This window comes from Strix uralensis, chromosome 9, assembly GCF_047716275.1.
Source record: "Strix uralensis isolate ZFMK-TIS-50842 chromosome 9, bStrUra1, whole genome shotgun sequence".
Taxonomy (NCBI): Eukaryota; Metazoa; Chordata; class Aves; order Strigiformes; family Strigidae; genus Strix; species Strix uralensis.
The window spans coordinates 1,604,503-1,624,859 of NC_133980.1; the positions used below are offsets into that span (position 1 = coordinate 1,604,503).

The 20,357-nt window shown below is 42.7% G+C and overlaps 1 protein-coding gene across 4 annotated transcripts in view; it reads left to right on the forward strand.

The window, feature by feature from the left end:
* The first annotated feature begins 251 nt into the window (after positions 1–251).
* Positions 252–20,357, forward strand: part of MME (membrane metalloendopeptidase) — a 59,731-nt gene continuing 39,625 nt past the window's right edge. Inside the window, exons 1-3 of one of the 4 annotated variants that reach the window (XM_074878372.1) lie at positions 252–367; positions 12,896–13,065; positions 14,496–14,531. In XM_074878372.1, the coding sequence (XP_074734473.1) occupies positions 12,906–13,065; positions 14,496–14,531 (196 nt within the window). In that variant the 5' untranslated portion in view covers positions 252–367; positions 12,896–12,905. Of the gene's footprint in view, positions 368–9,964; positions 10,093–10,537; positions 10,565–12,640; positions 12,696–12,895; positions 13,066–14,495; positions 14,532–20,357 lie in introns of those variants that run through there. The other 3 variants (XM_074878374.1, XM_074878375.1, XM_074878373.1) reach the window with 3 other exon arrangements.

Sequence of the window (20,357 nt, forward strand, 5' to 3'; positions counted from 1 at the left end):
GTGTTTTCAGTACTGAGGATGCCATCAGTCAAGCAATGGGGGAGGTAATAGAGACAGTAGTTACAGAAACAGCTGAATTTCTATTCTTATATTTAAACAAGACTTAAACTCACTGTAGCTGCAAGACCTGCACATTCCAAAGGAATGAACCCATTTACACATCAACAAGTGCATTCGGATTGCTGCAGTCAGGAGATACAGGTATGAACCCCAACTGGTCTGAGAGATGCTGATATACATTACAGCTAAAAGAAATTCTGAATTTGAGCCAAGAGCCACATTTCCCAAGTCAAACCCACTGCTAATCCAAAAGCAGATCTGAACAAGTCAAATTTAAAGAAAGTTCTACACTCATTTTGCTGTACAGGTAAGATGACTCATTTTTATTGCTGTGGGGTCTTCTTACAGGGTAGTCATTGAACAAAAAGAAGGCGGCTAATTATGTTTTGGGTATCTTTAACCTGGAATAAAAAATAGCAGGTTTGTGCTACTATGAGAAAACTGACCATTTGTTTTCTGCCTTTCCTTTCCCTTACCCTCCACCCTGTCCAAGATAAAAAGCTTAATCCAAAGCACTGAGATGTGGAGTAGGGAGAATAAAGTATTTTTAGGTTATATGTATTTTGCCCTTCCTCTCTGGAAAGTAAACAACAGCAGGTCATACTTGTTCCCAATTATGAGTAAGAATAAACTAGGACTTTGTAACAAAATAACCTGGCATTTAACAGACACTATCTGATCTCCCAAAAAGATACAGAAAGAACCTTATAAAAGGCAAACAGGTAGGATGGAGGAAAGCAAATACTTCATGACTTTTTAAAAATACAATTATGTATTCAAAGATCAGAAAGTAGCAGTAGTCATATATACCTACAGTATGATGCGTATATAGTGCCTGGTTAATGTGTATTTTAATATTCATGTCTTATCAAACATGCAAATATAAACTCTCAGAGAAAACACACATCATATGGTTTAAGCCAGCCATGTGTTAGCAAGATAATTTTGAAAACCTATTTCTGCACTTTAAATTATAAAATCTTTGAAACTTTCCTTTTCTCTGCAAAATAAGCATTTTTCTACTTTTCATCTCTCAGTTTTATGTGTAGGGACACCCCAGTTCAAAATCTTTTCCTGACTAAATAGGTGTTGTCTTTAAAACTTCTTAAGGAATTTAATAGGTCTGGAAACTCTTAGTAGGCTACTAAATCCCCCTATAAATCCTGGCAAGTTCCCAGACTGCCCATTCTCACAGGGATACATGGCCTAATTACAAATCCATTAAACACTGTGAGTTCAAGGGTCTGCTTTAACCATGAAATTATTTGATCCGCCTTACACTAATAGCTTCAGTGAAACAGAGGAGAGTAAAAAAGGACAAAGCCAATAGGAAAATAAAGTGAAAATAGGGTCAGAGAGTAGACAAACTAAAAACATGAGAAAAGTAACAAGCAATCGAAAAAGACTGAGCAGTAAGGGAAATAACCCTCTGAGATAAAGGGGAAAAGCAAATACTGCTTGCATTGTATAGGCTATCCCTTAGCCAAGTGTAAGCAGAGTAAGAAAAGCTGTTACGATGTCGATGTCATGCCACCTCTCAAGGTAAGAGAGGTGTGGGACCAGCCCTGCCTGCTGTACAGCAGGGGCTGCAGCCAGGCGCTGCAGGCAAGTGGGTGTCACTGCAGAACTCCACGTGGCACAGGCCCGATGAAGCCTTTTAAGCCGAATGTAGAGCAGGTATTTGCTCTTATTACACATGCTTAATTTTATGTATGCTCAGACACCTGCAACTGTGCTTATGCGACCAAACACCACACACAAGCACCAAACTAAACAGCCCGATTCCTCAGGGCAGAAAGATGTCCTAGGTCTTGAACTCATCGTCAAAGTTACTACAAGCTTTGCCATAGGCTCAAGTGAAGGATGGGCAAGTCCTCACTGAGACAATCAATAGGGATTTATTTCCCCATTTTCAAATTCACACATACAGAAGCTTCGCCCTTGCATACATTAAGGTAAACTATTATAAACCATTAGGAAAAACTATTCTTTTTCTCTCCCAGGTCTACTATTTGGTGAGACCTAAGAAGGATGGTTTGGAACAGGACAACTCTCACTATGTTCTGACATTTCAGAGTCAGGGCTCTTTTTCCTCTACATTTTCTATACAGTACTCACATTATGCAAGTCTTGTACTTTGCCATTCGGGATTAAGAAAAGACCAAAAAGAGACATTTAAGTCATGGACTTTGTTCAAATTATCTCATTGTCCAGGGACATGGAGCTAGCTAATCTGCGACATTGAAACAGAACTTATTTTTCTTGCAGACTATTTGCTTATGTCATTTGGATGGCAAAAAGAAACTCCAATCTAGGGTGCAAGCAGCAAGAAAAAACAGAAAAATGTGACTACTGATTTGCCACTATGCCAGGCAAGGTGGTATTACTGTTTTATTAAGATGTGGCTGATTGTTTTCCAGTGACCTAGACATTACTTATGAATATTTTTAATCTGTCATCCTAAATTTAGACATTTCTTTCCTCTCATTTTGAATACCTTCCAGCCTTAATAATCTTCTTGATTGTAACTGTACTCAACACTCACAGCAAACACGGCCTTTAGTGTTTAGCATGTTTATTAGGCTTGCAGTACATCAATGGCTTCTTGTTTTAACAGAATATGACAATGAAAAGAATCACACCCTTCGGCATGGTATAACCTGATTAGTGGCTGTACCAGCCTTGACATTTTTCCAACCTACTGAGAAAACACATACTTTAAGGATCTGTTCTTCAAAGAGTTTGTATCTCCCGATGATAAAGGCCTCCTCATCTATCAACAATCTAATGTGGTCAACACACGACACAGATGTGCAGTATTGCAGCAGAATGCTATCTTATACAGAACTCCCCCACAGCACTGCAATGCCTTACTAGTTACATTGAGTTAATAAATAACTTGTTTGATATTCTGAACAATAATTCAAAGTATTGTTGGACAGGATGCTTAGATTTGTGCATGTGAGATAAAGACATAGAAGGCAGGCACAGAAATACAAAAAGAGTCATCACTTTCATCCACTGAAATAATTAATCTTTTTTTCTCTTGCTTCTTTGCTGTACTTTTAATTTTCACACTAAGATACCTAGGAGGAGATATGCACCGTATTTTTCATTAGGTATCGATGACATTCATTACAAGCCTCTAGAGAAAGCAATGAGGTCCATGTTTTTTCCCAGGTGCTGTGGCTCTATGAACTCAGCACCATCTGGTCTCCAAACACATCCAGATAACTATCACACTAGAAGAAAAGGGGACCTTGAAGAGGCAACTCATGAGAGCTCTTCTGAGCGCAAGTTGGCACGTTCAGTTCTGAAAGAGCATTTACACTGTACACTGTTCTCAGACACGCTATACTCAAGCGCCCACATAAAACTTTACACAGCATCACTCAAAATTTCTAATACCAAGTGCAAGGCAAGTTATTGCCCGGTAACTTCAGACCACTCTCAGAACCTGTTCTGTTACGATGAAAAAAAATAGTCCATCTTTCTCAAGTACCACGGGTAAGTTTTCTTCACCATCAGCGCATTTAGCTACAGCTTTATAACTTGGCTCTGAAACACAAGTTTCAGCCAGCGCCAAGCCAGTATCTGGGTAAGTTATTCTGTGACAACAGAGGCATTTTGGCAGGCACATACCTTTGTGAAGTAGTATCAGGCCTTGGAGAGAGGACTTTAGATGGACAGCAATAATTACAGATCTTTCACACAAGTCCTGAAAGTGCCACCTTCCTGGCACCATGGCTGAAGCCTGTCTCACTGTCCAGGGAAAGCGAGGCATATTTTTCCTAGAGCAAGTTGCCTGTGCTGTCTGGAGGCTGCTCCAGATCTGGGGCTAGGTAGCAAGGCATATGACAAGTCAGGTGATAGTACATAGCTGCTTGTCTTTTGCCATCTCTTTCTCCATTCCATTCCATTCCTCAGCCACTGGGTGCTCTTTAATGGAATGGATCATCTCAGAGACACTCTTTTTTCCAGAGAAGTTCTGCAAAGCATGACTTTTAATCTACACTTAATTAATGCTGCCATGACCTCCAGAAAACACCTACCTTCTATCTTAAATTTCTGAACTATTAATACAAAGAACTGAAATTTGCAATGACTGGTTAATGCATTACCACACCATACTTATTGTACCCTCGCTCACATGACAGAGAAGTCAGAAACACAAACTAAAAGAGAGACAGGACAAGGACGCTGATGGACACAGAGAGCCAGTTTTACTCCTTGCATTAGTGTTTGCACCAACACCAATGCCTCTGGGGACTACGCAACACACTCAGTTTGAACCTTGGAGGAATCCAAAATAGCCCTGTTTTGTATTTCAGTAGAAGTAATTATTTCCCCAAATCTGCTCAAATTCATGTACCCTCCATCAACAACAGGACAGGCCCTTTCATAAACTCACTGCATGGCTTCCACTCTGAAGGCCTCTGCAGAGCTGAGGAAGGCGGGTCAAATAACAATTCCTGGTCAGCTGAGTCATCTGTGAACTATCAAATGGATCCAAAAACCTGTGCTCCTTTATTTATTGGTAACTTTAATTATCTTGTACAGACACACCTGGCATTGCAATTCAGCTTCAAACGGTGCTGCAGTCCAATGTATTATTAACCTTAATCTCATTATTTAGTTGAATCTAGCTGCTATCATTGAGCCAGGAGAAACATACGTAATTTATTTTTATTTTAAAACACGTAATTCAAAATATTCTCCACATTCATGGTCCCCATGGATCTCCCTGCCCATGGTTCTCTCTTTGGTCAGTGCTGTTACTGACTCTCCGGCATTTCCTGTAAAAAAGCAACCCCAAAACACATCCCACGTTATCATCTGACCGCCACCACCCAGGCCCCTTTCCTGGCATATCGCTCCACTTCCCAACCACAAGGCTCACTGGCAACCCCAAGCTCTGCAATAAAGGCAAATAGGAAATGACTAGCCCCAGGGCCTAAGAATAATAAAGGTGATGACAATGCTAACAAAACACAAGCAAAGTTAAGGCTTTTGTGATGACATAAGCAACTTCTCCAAAAGAGAAATACATACATTTAAATGTGAACTGTGTTGTCAGGAAAAAGCACAAATGGAGATGTATGGCTGATGGTCTTCCTAATGGCACTAACGATGCCTGCTGAGGCACCACCCGCCACAGCCCCACAGAAGCTCGCAGGAAGGGCTCCCTGAGGCGCACAGGGCCTGGGCTGCACCGGGCCGGGCCGCCCTTCTGCTGAGGGATGAACTGCGGCCTCCCGCCCCCTCACCGGAACAACAGGTCCCAGCGGAGCTTGGGCACTCCTCCGAAGGAACGGAATACACGACTGGCGCAACAATTATCGTGTCCGCTGCGGGGGCCCGGCCCCTCCCCGGCAGCGCCAAGCCCGCCCTCAGCCTCCGCCTCAGCCACCGCTTCCCGCCTCAGCCGCCGCCCCACAGGCGCCCCCTGGCGGCTCCGCCCCACGCTTTCCAGAAGGTTCCTGCTCAGCGCGGGCTCCCCGCTTCACGGGCTGAGGTGGGCCGCGGCCTCTCCTCACAGCTGCCGAGCAACCCTCCTCTTAATCTCACCAAATATGTGACGTGGGCAGCAGAATGACACAGTTCCCCTCCGATGAGCCTCACCTGCTAGTTCTAGGGCAAGAACCGTGCCTTGTGGTGGCACACAACCGGGTGAGGGGGGTCTGAGGGCTGCCCGAGGCGAGGCTGTGGGGAGCGCAGCCGCGCTTTGGCGCCCAAGTGCAAACAGCTACTTGGAAACATGGTGTGGTGCTGACTCCTCATGTTTTGCATAGCTGTAGTAGTTTCTGCTGCAGTTATTGGTGGAGTAAAGGCCTTTCTGTGCTTGTGCTCATTTTTTTGCAACGCTGTGGTTTTAAAGTTAACTGTAAAAGTGTAACTAAGCTTTGCACAGTCATATTTGCACGGTGCAGAAAACCTTGTGGTTAATTCATCCAAATTCTGCCTCTTCCCTTTTGCTTCAGTGTTCACATTATTATCAACTTTTCTTCTGTTTGCATGTGTCTCATGCAGTTTTACCTCACTTCAATTTTAACCTGTTTCTTCGACAAAACCCACCATTTTCCCAGTAATGCTCACAACTATGATTGCCCAGCATAGCTGCGGAGAAATTCAGGACCCCAAAAAGCCTGTTAGCCTGTGTTAACCAAAGCATTGTGTGTGGCTTTTAGGCATGCTCAAAAACAGCCAAAAAAAAAAAAAAGCAGCTTTTCAGCCAAGCATTTTATCAGGCTTGCAAACACCTGCAAATCAGTTACACTAGCCTGTCGACTAACAAAGACAAAGCTTTGTAATAGAATACAATTAGACCTGAATAATTTAGGCACTGAAGCAAATTATTTTGAGACCTAGGCTGTTTACTTTCCTGAATGAGAAATTACCCAGACTTGGATTCATCATAAACCTACTGAGAAAAAGTACCCAAATGAGTAAACACTCGGTGTGTTAGACTTTACCATCTAAATTCTCTCACAGCCCAACTGCACTGAACACACATGGGGCCAGGGAGGGAAGGCAGGAGATTTTCCATTTTCTTCTTCTGCCTATGACATAGGACCTGACAGGGAGAAGAGATCAGGATTAAGATGAGCGGTCAAAATCACACAGGCAGCGTTAATGTTGGCAGCTGTTTGTTTCTTGAACGTTGACTTTGTTACTTTGGGAAAGTGAGCTTTCCCAAAAGGAAATACAACAAGTACCATCAACGTTGTTTCATAGCAATGTAAATGAGTCTGGATTTCCTAAATGTCATCCAGAGGTCATATGGAGAATAAGGTCTTACTGTTGTCAGTTTGGCCCAACTGGAGAAAACAATATTGAATGGGTTATTGGCTTTTCTTCACTTGATGAAGAATTCAAGTTGAGCTATTGTGACGCAGTTTGTTTTTCTGAAGGCTGGACAGTGTATCCATTTTTGTATGTTGTTCTCAACTACCTGCGGGCACAGTATTTGGAGCAGCACGCTTTCCTAGCCACTGATTTTTAAGAGATAGTATTCCTATCCCCTCTCAGATTAGTATTGAGCAGAAACCTTTATTTCTCAAGGATACTGATTTAATGACAGTGTGCTCTTTCATTAACTCTTTTTTTTCATTCTCTGACTCTCTAAATCTTATGCTGAGTTTTATTTGGTTCTATAAATCTACCATGTATTTGTTTCAACCTGGTGGTTGTCCATCAGAAGTCCAGAGAATTGTCAGCAGTAGTGCCAGATCCCATTAAATTTACCCCTAAAGGATGAACCTGCAGACTCTTAATCCTGCTGTCTTTCTCACTGACAGCCGTAAGATTACTTGAGCGTAAGACCACTCAGGAAGGTTATAAGGACAAACTATTTATTGTAATCTCTAAATGTGAGGGTTTCATTCTTTTTTTTTTTTTTCAAATCTGGGGTGAACTTTCTGCTGTCAGTTTGCTTTTTTGTTTCTTATCTCAGCTTTGTGCTATTACAGGACTGGAAGGATGAAGGTAAGAGGAAAGCAAATACTTAGCGTTTGACAGGAATCAGTACAAGCTGTAATCTGCTGTTTGGTTCACCTTGGCATTGGGTGTACACCCTTGCAATCTGTAGGGCATTTCCAGTACTAGAATGAACCTATAGTTCTCTTATTATCCCTAAAATTATAAGGCATAAAAATGGCCAAATTACACTACTGATCTCATCTAGGAATTTCTAGAAGTTGTTCAAAGGTCAGTGAAAGAAGGAACTTCATGTGTGTGCCACCTACCGAGACACTCTGCTAGCTGAGGCGCTGGGGTGGGTGGCGGGAGGGCAGCGGCGTGTCCCCGTCACGCCGTGCGCGGGGACTGTGGAAGCGGAGCGCGGGGGGCGGTGGGCAGCAGGACAGCCGTCCTGCAGCACTGGCGGGGCTGTGCTGGCCGAAGGCTGTTTCGGCTACAGCGTAGGCCTAGTACGGGGTGTTGTCTCCTACAAACCTGGCTTCTCCGCCTGTCCACGGGAGCAGCGATAATAGGACTTTGCTTATTCTTAGGTAGGATGTTACACTACTGACTTGACAGGAGTTTTCCCTAAGGAATCAGCATTTGACTCACAGATGCTGTAGCTTGCATAGCTACAAAAGTCTAATCCTGCTTCCCAAGCACAAGGTTCTGCAAGAGTGGAAGCCCTCACGCTGCCTGTCAGGCGTGTTAGTCCTCTTTGGACTATTTACAGATTTCCAGTGGAGTTTCTCCCTTTTCTCTCTCTTTGGGGTGAACTAGGCAGTTACAATTTTTTGGTTCACCTAAAATTTTTGAAAGAAATCCTTCTTTGCCATTTTAGTTCAGTCTGTTCACACACATCACTCTACTTTTCAAGCTTTGTTGTAGCTGAGGCTGTACAATAGGCATCTGGTTACATCACATGTATTTTTAATGACTCCTCTATTCTTAAGTTGCTTGATGAGATTCTCTGTTGTTTGTGTCGGGGTGTCTTTAGGCACCGGGTAATGTCAGGACTGACCTGCAGGAGCAGATGGCTTGTTCTAGTAACTGGAACAGAACTCTGCAAGAATTAATGCAGGAAAGGTTGAAAGTGAGATCTTGATATTAACTTGAACGCTGATTCTGGAAAGGATATCATCAGCATTTCCCCCACTCCTGCCTGTAAGAAAATTCAGTATTTTTGTTCTCTAGACTTTCTGAAATGTTTTTCTTGCCTATTTTTGGTACTTCTGTTGCCTTTTCCCTTCAGTGAATAAAATCTCATTTGTTCTTGTTCCTTCTTCAGATGTGCATTTTGCAGAAGTGCTTCATTTTTACAGCGACTGCTCAGTTAACACCTTATCAGCCTCCCCTCTTCATTGCATCTGCTCTGCAGATCATTTGCTGTGCAGTTCTGTAAAGAAGTCAGCATTCAGTTCCCACCTTTCTTAGGGAGGAGGAAGGTTGCCCCCCTCAAGCTGCAGATATTTTAGTGTGTGTAGCTGGTAATAAAAGGTTTCAGAAATTGCAGCTGCCATTTCTGCCTCAGAGGTGATAAAGGTGGTTTTAGGAAGGCAGCAAAAGTGAGTGCGATGTCTGGTTTGAGCGAGAGGAGTGGCAGCAACTCATAGTGCTGCTTCTGATGTTTGCTGATTTATTCGTAAAAATGAAACTTAATGAAAATTAAACTTAGTAAGAACGAAACAAATATCTTTTGATATTTGGTTGGCTGGGAAATCTTACGACAGAGCTCGGAGCTGCCTCTCCCTGCAAGAAGTCACAGCTGTCTCCCTCCCGAGAAGGAATCACTCGGTGCCTGAGGATGTAAGACCTTGCAGAGCTTTATGCGACTGCAGGAATTCCACAAAGGCGAGGAGCCCGCACGGGAGCTCCCAGCCTCGCAGACAGGCAGCCGCTAACCTTCCCCGTGCCACATTGCCCTTCTCTGGAACCGGCTGGGGACAAGTGGGGAGCCGGGGTGGGTGGGGTGGGGTGGGGGGGAGGCAGGTGCAGGCTGCCCTCGCCCCCCAGCTCGGCTGGCGCTTCGCTACGGCCTCGGCGCCTTCCGACCCGGGAGGGAAGGGGGCAGCCCCGGCCCGGGAGGGAAGGGAAGGGGGCAGCCCCTTCGGACACAGCGCTCCCCCGCACCGCCGCTCCTTCTCCCCCCTCTACCTCCGCGGAGGCTCGGCGAGGTGCGGAGCGCGGGTGGCCGCTCTCGGGGCGGAGGGGGGGGCTTGTTTGTTTGTTTCCTGCCCCATCCCATTTTTATGATCGCGAAGAGGAAGAAGCCTTCAGGTCACCCGCAGAACTGCTCGGCCGGCAGCCCGCGGACGAGGGCTCCTCTGACTGCCGGCGAGCGGGGAGCGCCCCGGGCGTTGATGTCCCGGCGATGCCGGCGCCCCGCGTCCCCGCCGCTGCCCGCGGGCGGGCCGGGCGCTGAGCCCCGCCGGCGGCCGCCCGGCGCCCCGCCAGCCTAGAGCCTGCGCGCCGCCTTCCCTCGGGCCCCGCGGGGCACCCCGCGCCGCCTCCGCCCGGCGCCGCTCGGGGATGTGCGTGGCGGCCCCGCGGCCGGACCCCTCCGAGCGCCAGCCGGTGAGTACAGGGAGCGGGGGGCGAGCGGGACGCACGGACGGGTCCGCGCGGGGATTTCTGCCCCGTCCCTAAGTGAGGAGCCGCCCCAGCCTGCGCGCTCCGGGCACCGGGGAAGTTGGGTCTCGGGGGGCGGCGTGCCCCGGGGCTCGGCCGTGGCTCCCCGCACCGGCACGGCGGGGGCTGCACTGCCCGGCGCTCACCCCGCGGCGGCCCCGGCCCCGGCCCCGGCCCCGGTCCCGGCGGCCCCTCCCCGCCCAGGGGGGCCCCGGCGCCACCCAGTGTTCTTGGGACGTGCTGCATCTTCTGTGGGGACCACGCTGAGAAGCGAGTCAGCCGCGAGCCGGTCTTTAACATACCCCTCCCGAAAAGCTAATGCCACCTCCACCAGGATGGGTCAAGCAGTGTCAGCCGTCTCTTGTGTCTGAGCTTTAGTAGGCAGAGTCGAGGGGCTCACAGAAGCACTAAGAGAAACGTAAGAAAACCATAAAACCCAGGCTTATAGCTGCTTAAATGACACTTTTGCTGTGCTTGCACGTCAAGAAGCTTTTACCTGGCGTTCGTTAAGGCAGATGGGATGAGTTCTCTAAATAACTAGAAGTAAAAATTAGCCAGTGGGATGCCTTGAAACATGAGGAACGCTCCTGCAGGAACAGAAAGATTGTCTCACTTGGAAAAACTTAGCCGACTCTAAGGAACAGATTTGCACATGAAAGGTATAGTGTTTCTTGCTGCTCTAATGAACGGTGCTTTCAGTGCGCTAAAGACCCCATCGGAAGATAAGCATCATTGCTTAAACAGGGCTCCAGGTATTCAGAGGACTCTGGGGACTGGTCGGTATTTAGTCAATATAAATAACATTTTTTTCTGCTGAATATGACTGGAAGTGAGAAGGGTAGAAGGGTTAATTTCCTTTTCTATTATCTATGAATTTATAGCTCACAGTTAATGCAGGGCGAATTTCTCCACATAGCTTTCTTTAACATGGTTCAGTGGGATTTCAGTCCTCTGTCTCAGAAGTCGCTTGCTGATTTGACCAAAAACCTACTTTTCAAAGAAAAAGAGCAGCTCATGGTTGTAATAGTCCCTATGGATTTGGAAAGACAGAGGCTGGGCAGACCTTGCAGGATTGCAGCCTCCTGAGCAATAAGCAACCTGTGATTCTGGCACTGCCAGCCACTTCAGGCACCTTGATGTCCAGGGAGTAGTGACAGAAGGGGAGATGAGACACACTGAAATAAAACATTCTCTCCTTCACTTAGAGAAACAGTGTGATGGTGTCCAAGGGTCCACTGAGACAGGTATTGTGTAAACACGTGGAACACAAAATCTCTGTTTACTCAGGTCCATAATACCGAGTTATTTGACATCTTTATTAATAAACATACACACTTTAGTGGCAAGTTTTTGCAGTGGAGGAGTTGGCATTCTGGGTGAGGTGGACATCAAACAGAGGAGGAGATTGCTGGAAACTAAGGAACAGGAATCAGGAAGAAACAGAAGGTCCAGAGGAAAAGCAAAGACTGGATTCTGAAAGATTGTAGCAGCTTGAAGAGACAAAGATGAATACAAGCCAGCAATACAGTTAAACCAGTTTAAAATAATTAAGTTTAAGTCTTAGACTTGAATGGATGCAGAAACTGGGAAGGGTTCCTCTACTGCTGTTACACCCACTTACAGAGTGTGGGGAAAAAAGGGTGTGATGAGTACAAGAGGACTCGAATGCCCTGACCTGCACCACTGGTTGACCTTGTGAGGGGTCTGGTGAATGCAGGAGTTTCCATTATTTATCCCAGTGGAACTCTCATATTCTTCCCCACTGAATGGAAAGGGCGTGTACTCTATCTGTGGAGGTAAAGATCCCCAGGAAATGCTGTGAAGAGAAACTGTTGAGTTTTCATTGTGAAATGCTGAGAAATACATTGCTGTAGGTAGAGGAATTTGAATCTCTGTCAGCAGAGGAAAGTCTGGCCCGAAATACATGGCAGCAGATGAAGAGAGCAAAGACCTGTAGGACAGCAGTACTGCAAAAGGTGGCCAGGTGATCTCTGAAAAGCCACAGAAATACAATCGTAAAATCTCCTATTGCATGCACATTCCACGAGTGAGCGTGAGTCCATTCGCGCTCCCACCAGTTTTGCATGGATGTGTTGTAGTTACTCCTAATTTATAGTGTTCTAACCTCAAAAGAGAGGACTCGGTCACACTTTAAAAATTACTGTGAAGACTCACTGTTTTCAGTGTGAATTTGACAGGCTCCCAGCAGAGCCTGAATTTTTTTTCTTTTTTTCTATTTTTAGAGACAGCTGTAAAGCTGTAGTCAAGAATTGCTTACATAATATTTTAAGAAATGACAGCGAAGCACAATGGCATATTTTGACCTTTGGCATCAGATAAGTAATTGGCAGATTAGGTTAATTTTTATTCAAGCAGAGAGACTTGCTTTTTGCTTGCTTGTGAACTCCTGTACCATCATACAAGATTAAACCACGCGGGTACATTTTAAAAACAGGTTTTGGTTTACTGGCCTCCCTTTTGTATTTGGTGGCTTCTTCCTGTGAAGGAAGCCCACTCTTCTGTTCTCTGTAAATGACAAGTAGTGCATGGTACGTACTTGTGTGTGTGTGTGTATACGTGCACGTGCGTGAGAAGAGGAGAATTTTTAATTTCATGACAGACATTCTAGTAGTGTTACAAATAATTTGAAAACTCACCCAAAGAAAACATCTTTGTACTGTGCAGCTGAGGAGCCACTTTCAAGACCTCAGTGTAAGTCCTCCAGTGAATCTTCCCTTTTCCTTTTCAGACGCTGGGTTATGGGCAAGTCAGAAAGCCAGATGGATATAACTGAAATGAATACTCCAAAACCAAAGAAGAAACTGCGATGGAGTGGCCTGGAAATAGGGCTCGCTGTTGTAGTGATTCTGCTAGCTATTGTGGCCATCACAATGATAGTTCTGTATGCAACATATGACGGTGAGTGCACTTAAACTGTCTCTGAATGTACAAATACTTATGAATATAAAAGTATTTTAAGGAATTCTGAAAAAATATTTTAATAAGTAGAATCCAGTTGTTTGTATATAGTAAAAAAGAAAAAATTGAAATTGTACTATATTAAAATGTTGCACTAGAAAAAACTGTGTTGCATGGTATATATAGCTGAACTACATAAAACATTAAGAAAATAAAATAATGAGGTCAGCTCAGAATTATTTGCCTGATAATAGAAAATTTTACCTCACCCAATGTATAAAATTAGATGACTAATAGCTGCTACATCATAACCATATTTCATATGTATGTCACTAGACGATATGACACAATTATCTGAAATGTAAAGCTGCATCCACACTTCTTATTGCTGGGCACCAACACAAAACTGCTTTTTTCCAACAGGGACTCTATAAATTAATTTGTTCATGCAAAGTTGTGGTAAACACAAAACATCTGCTTGTTCTGACTTAGCAGTACTTCTGTTTGTAATTAATGCTTCAGTAAGCAAAAAACTACAAAGTACAACACTGCTGAAGAAAACCAAGCTACAGTGCTTCCTCCATATTCCTGTATATCTATGAAAATCCTAGTTTTTCATTTTACAGGCTGTTGCAGCAAGGACTCTTAGTGAGTGTACTCATATTAAGATTCAGCAGCCATACGAAAATATTTGAAAATAATTCCATTCATGGTAAATAGCCTGATAATTTTTGGAAAAGATAATATAGAGAAGCTAAAATTTCCATTTGGGGTCAGACTAGAATGTTTCCTTACGCTGGAAATGAAATGCTTTGTTTCATTTTAAAGTACTTAATAATTTTGTTTAAACTTTTAATTATAGTCTAGTTCAATTATGGAATGGAAAAATGCCATTCTGAAATGAAAAATAAAAAAATGTTTTACTTCTGAAGTTTCAGAAGGAAACAATTTCATGTTCCTGAGACTTGTATTTTGTTTAGAAGACTTCAGAGTGAATGTCTCAGAATTTCCAATTAATTCCTCCAAGATCTTTTAGTCATTGAAGGGTATTGCTAAATTCAAACTGACTTTGCAACTGCCTTCAGTCCATGTGCTATTTTTTTCTCAATTTCTTCCTTGTTATGAAAATTATATTTTGCCCACCTCTAATTGACTGACAGGACATTTTCCTCTGATGACTACAAAAATTCCACATGATGAGTGACTAGCACTGAATGACCCTAAAGGGATGAACGTGATGGTAACTTCTTAGAGCCTGATCCTATAAATATGAATTTACTGAGTGTGAAGTGTCCATTCATCTTTATCCCACTGTACGCTGCAATTAAATGCAATTCTAAAGTGACTGTCAATGAAAATAATATTTACAGTAGCTGTTATTATATTGACATTCAGTAAAGAATTAAGAATATGATTGTATCCTCTTTTAGATGGGGTTTGCAAGACATCAGACTGTATAAAATCAGGTAAGAATGAAAATGTATACCTTTTAAATGAATTTATATGTTTTTAAACAAAATTACCACCATGTAATGTTGCCATCTAACTGCAGACAAGTATGGCACATTGAGGCATGGGATCTGCTAACCCAAATGATCTTCTTAGCATATTTCTTCTACAAATGTAAAATCTTGTGATGTGATATTGTCAGATCTTACAAAGTCATCAGGGTCTGGCTAGTTTAAGACTTAGAAACAGACTCTCCAAAGAATGCCTCCAACTTCAGAAAATGCTTTAAGTGAGTCAGAAGATTGCTCTTCCCCACATGTCAGAATTCAATTCTCCCAAGTCAGAATTCAAGCAGAGGCTATGTCTCTGGGGGTGCATAAAAAGAAAGGCTTGATCACTGATAGCCATTAAAGGTGCCATTCTGCTGTTGAGGAGATGCAATATTAATCTTCACGACCAGAAAAAATTCCAAATTTTATAGGGTGACAAGCTAACTTTATCCTTCATAAAAACTGCATAAAAACCTTTTCATTTACAACCTTGTCTGAACTCTGCTAGAAGGCTACTAAAATGCATCAGAGAACTGCTGAGTTCCAGACTATATATCCTCTCGTAGTAGGTGAAGTGGTAGTTATCCATGCTCTCCCTTTCCCCTCACTTCTGGTTCTCTTACCCTCTCTGCTTTCTTCTCCAGATCAATTAATGCTGGTTTCCCTTTTTTTGCCTAATTTACTTCTAAATGTCCTCATTCTCTTTATAACACTTGCTCCACCTCATTAATACAGACTGATCCTAGGCTCGGTAGCAGCCTCTCTCTCTCATTTCTCAAAAGTAAGGTGTACTTAGCTGGCTGTGCCAACATACATTTCAAAGGGGCTCCATGCCAGATCTGCCCTGCTTTCCCCTTTCACACCATTTTCCGTGGTCAAACAGTTGACAGTTGCAGCAGTCTTTTCCAGGCCAGGAGGAGAGCCTTACATTGCCAGTCTATAATCACCTTGGTATACCTGTACACCCCTATAGCAGCTCTCTTTTGATTATGTGTTTTTTTGGGAAGCTTCTGAAGATGGGACCCCTGAAATCACTCTCTTTCTGGCAGGCATTCCTCTTTTGCTTTCTCCACCCCTGTAGAATAACTTGGCCACACAGTTCACAAAGGCTGTGGCCCAGTCACAAAGGGTGGCAAGAAATCTGAAATGGAAGCTCAGGACATGGATCGTTTCCCAGAACCCACACCGTGACCTTGCAGCTTACCAAGCAAACATCTTGCATTTTGTTCAACCTTGGTAACCTCCCATTGAAAAGCACCATAAACATTCTAATATCTGTGTGTTATCTTCATGTCAAGTGGAACTCGTAACTTCTACGTAGATTCTGAACATCATGACTGGCCCCTCTGGAAGTTAAGAGAAAAGACAGCCCTAGGAGAAGCCAGAGAGCCAGTACGTCAGTAGGAGACATAGGAAAGGTGGTGAGGAGTCATAAAGGATTTGACAGTCAACATGCAAGAAAAATATATGTGCTTGCAAGCAAAAGTGTATGTAATTTAAGTACAGTTGTTAAGGAATCTGAGGTACATAGCACCCCATGGGAGGCTTCCAAAAGGTTTTGATTCATAGGCCCCATTTAGATTTGCAGACATGCCACAAGCAGCATAGAAAGGTCATTATATTGGTTTCCTTACTTCCATGGGAATGCTCTTTTTAGGTGTCATTTTAGTAGCCAAAGTAGCAAGGGTAGTTGCCCCCATACCTCAGTCCTGCTGGAGTCATCCACTGGTGAAGCCCCAGTGCAGTCCACTGTCCCAGTAACTGCAGATTGTCATCAGCACAGTCCAAGTACCTTACAAGATTTATTTCAGGTGGTCATCACTGTCTTGTAGTTACACTTCCGAGGGGTTTTTCTGCCACCAGGAAAGCTCATGCTGTGGTTTGAAAAATGATCAAACTAGTTATGTAACTAACTATGTAGTTATTTTTTTTAATCTCTGAAGATGCTTATTTTCAGCTAAATATTTATGCGTACCTGTTAAAAAGAAGTTCAGATAGGCTACGTAATGATGAATGGACTCAGAAAGGAAAAGCAGTAGAAGGTTTGGAGAAATAAGGCATAATGTAAACTGAAGATCTAGCAAGAAGAGGCTAAATGAATTAAGCAGAGTAGTTTTACTTTTATGCTTCCGTTAAGAGATTTAACAGCATGCAAATATTTAAGGGAATAAATAAACATTCTTACTGAATGTTAAAGTCTCAATGCAGAAATAAAGTTGTAAAAGGATTACAGTAAGGACATTGATGGGGAAGAATGTCAGGCTTACAAAATAACATAACAGGGTGAAGAAGGTGCATTTTTTAAAAATATAAATTGCCTCAATTCAACAGAGATAATCATGAAATATAAAATGAGAAAAAAGGGTAGATAGACTAAAATGTCCCCAAACAAGAAATGTACAGTGTGGTTCTAATGTCATAATCTCTTTTCATTTTTCACTAAATATGGCTTTATTTTATTCACACATTTATCTCATTTACTCACTATGATTTGCCCCGTATTCTACAAATTGTCTAGTTCAAACATGGAAAGAATAAGCCCTAAAGCAATGGTGAGAAGTCAGTCTCAAAACATGTAAAATGCCAGGGCAGTGCTATAATTGTATTCTGTGGAAGTGTTTTCTACTGACAGAAAAATGAGCTACGGCACATCACAGAGCTTTTCTGTAATCCACATTCTGCTGTCCCTATATAGGACACGAAAATGGATCCACTGCAGACAGGGGAACTACTCTTGTGAGTAACTACTACTGTGCGTGCAAGAACTGCACACTCCAGCCTGGAACACATAAAATTTACAACTGGGCAAAAGATAGCTTTTGTATTTTACCAGGTAAAATACATATCGTACTGTAAGAGTCCTGGGAGGCAACCAGGGTATCTGATTAAATTATAATCTTTATAATTAAGTTTTAGCTGTGGGGGTATACCTCAAATAAGATCCACACAGATGCAAAAGCAATGGTGTCAAACTGAACACTTACTTCTGACCATATTACAATCTATAGCATTAGCAGGTGTTTCTACCTGGCAATGGGCAATTCCCAGAGCAGCTACAAATCTGGTTGGTCTCTTAGACTGTTGTAGCAAGGAAATCTTGCAATGCAGGAGGCAGTTAGGATCAGGGAGCCCCACACGCACTTTGGATGCGCTAGCCGCTACAGAACTGTCAGCTCCAAATGCCACATCTGTCTGTAAATGCTGTCGAATGGAGAGCTCTAAGCAAAGTTGGGAATGACCAGTTTGAATTTTAACTGGGTGTTTATTAACTGAGCCAGGATTTCCATGTCCCACCATTTAAGGTAGAAATTGCTATAGAAGTGTTGGGCTTTCTCCACACTTAACATGGCCATTAAATGAAATATAGTCAGATTATGCAAAGGGGAGGCAAGTGTTGGTAAGGACATAATTACCTAGAAGACTTGCTCGATGAGGTGGTCACTACTGTGAGTGGGCTCTTGGCTCCAGAAGCAGAATGCTGTGAGTCAGGAGCCCAGAATGGTTAGCTGGCATCTGCTCAGGCCTTCGGTGCTCCAAGAGCTTCAAAAGTAGTTCAAAGAGTTTGTCGGAATTATATAATTTAATAACAAAATACATTAATAATAAAAAGATGCAATGTAAAGTGCTTAAACCACAGAAATAAACTGTATTATTGCTGTTTAATAATAATCTTACTGGGATGAACCTACAAGTTTAATATTACTTCAAATCAGGATTTCATAACAGTTCATCTTTAGTTTGGCTGCTTCTTTCAGACCATGTAGGATAACATACAGGAGAAGTTAGATAGATACAGATAGAAAGCAAGAAGTATTAACTTTGGAAAATTTATTGTGGTCTTTCAAGAAATGTAATTAGGAATAGACATTAAGTGAAATGGTAATGCCTTACACCAGAACTGACCAATACTGTGGCAGGTTTTTGCAATGAATTTCAATATTTTGCAATAGTTACAAGCCACTAACAAAGAATAAAGTGAAGATACAGACAGAATTTATAGCACATTTAATAGAGGACCTTCAAATAAATGACCAGAAGAAAAAAATGTAATGACAATTCAATTGGTTATACACAGGGTAAAATATCAGTAACTGCATAATAATGTTATCAAGGTTTGTGAAATCCACTGCAGTGTAGCAGGTGAAGATACCATGTACTTTGGTCATTTGAGCATTTTTTGAATAAGCTGACATACTCTCCGCTAACGTTCCTGAGCTCAGACAGTACAGGCTGATGAGAATAGGGAATTTTGATCTCTCTCATATCAATTTCGCCTAGGTAAGCATATTGTGTTTCTCCTATATCCTCCCCAGGTCACTGGTTGTTCTGTCAGCTTATATTACTTTATTTGTAAGCTATTAGAGCAACAACTGGCAATCAGGAACACAACAATAAAATTAATCATTAAAAGTAATTGAGATAAGACTCTACATTCTTCAGTGACAGAAAATTGAATAAACAAGTGAGAATATGAACAAACCCAAACTGATTCATCAAAACAATACTGAGGACTAGTGAAAAGTGTATCATGGAATATCTGTATTTGTAGATATATGAATTAACCTGTATTAGAATTAAAATAGCAAAATATTCATCAGTCTCACACTTCTTATTTCCAGAGCAAAAATGTCTCAGTGTGTACAGCCATGAACTTACCATAAAGCTTCTTTGGGCACAAGTATCAACTTATAAATAACTTAGAGCATGGTTAGGATTCTGTCCAGCCTGATTGGTGTCACTGACTTGGAAGGGGCAATTCATGTGTCATTATTCTTCTCAGTTTGGTTGCTAAAAAAAAAAAATCACATTTCATTGATTTTCATATATCCATGGTATCAGCCAAATAACAAATGGTCATCTTGGGGTTCAGATGCGCAAGTTACACTCTTGAGGAGAGTATTCTTCAGGATAATACTTAATACATGTATTTTGCATCAAGCCCTAAGTGAAAGGTTACAGTTCCCATGACTGAGCTCTGTTATGTTTGCAGGATTTAAACCTCAAGTTTTGATAAAAGTTGATTAGCTAATATTGGCTAGCCTGGAGTTTACACCAGAAAAGTTATGATAGATGATTATTTTTGTGTGACAGCAGTAGGCAAGGAAGATTAAAGAGATGCTAATTACAAATACAGCAACCTGATTCCACAGTTAAAGCAAGGTTTGATATTACATAGACTGTTAATAATTTCTCAGATTTACACAAGATGTGGGTTTCTCCTGGGTTTTGGTTGTTTTGTTGGGTTTTTTTTCAAAAGTGACAAGACAGTGGCTAAGAGCCATCTTTTCTTAGTGTCAGAGGATTTCTCTATCCTACCGTTACTTTTTGGCAGGGCTGGCACACTGCTCTGAATGAGCCGGCTGTGGTATCCGGTCCTGGCTACTAAAGTCTTTGTGGCTGGACTAACACATGCCAAGATAATCCACGGGACAGTGTTACCCTTCAGGTGCTGCTCCAGCCTAGCAGAGAGATTCACAAGGATACCCTTAAAACAGGAGATGTTAGTAATAATTAGCAATCTTCCTCTTTCACAGCAAGTTGATGGAGCTAGGACAGGAATAAAGTGCACCATTCAAAACATTCCTCTTCCACTAAATGAAATAGGACAAACCAGATGGAAACAAGTACCAGAGTTGACACAATCACAGAATAGTTGGGGTTGGAAGTGAGCTCTGAAGATCACAGAGTCCCAACAGCCCTGCTTAAAGCAGGGTCAGCTAGAGAAAGTTGCTCAAGATCTTTCCAGTCAGGTTTTGATTATCTCCCAGATGGAGACTTCGCAACTTCCTTGGC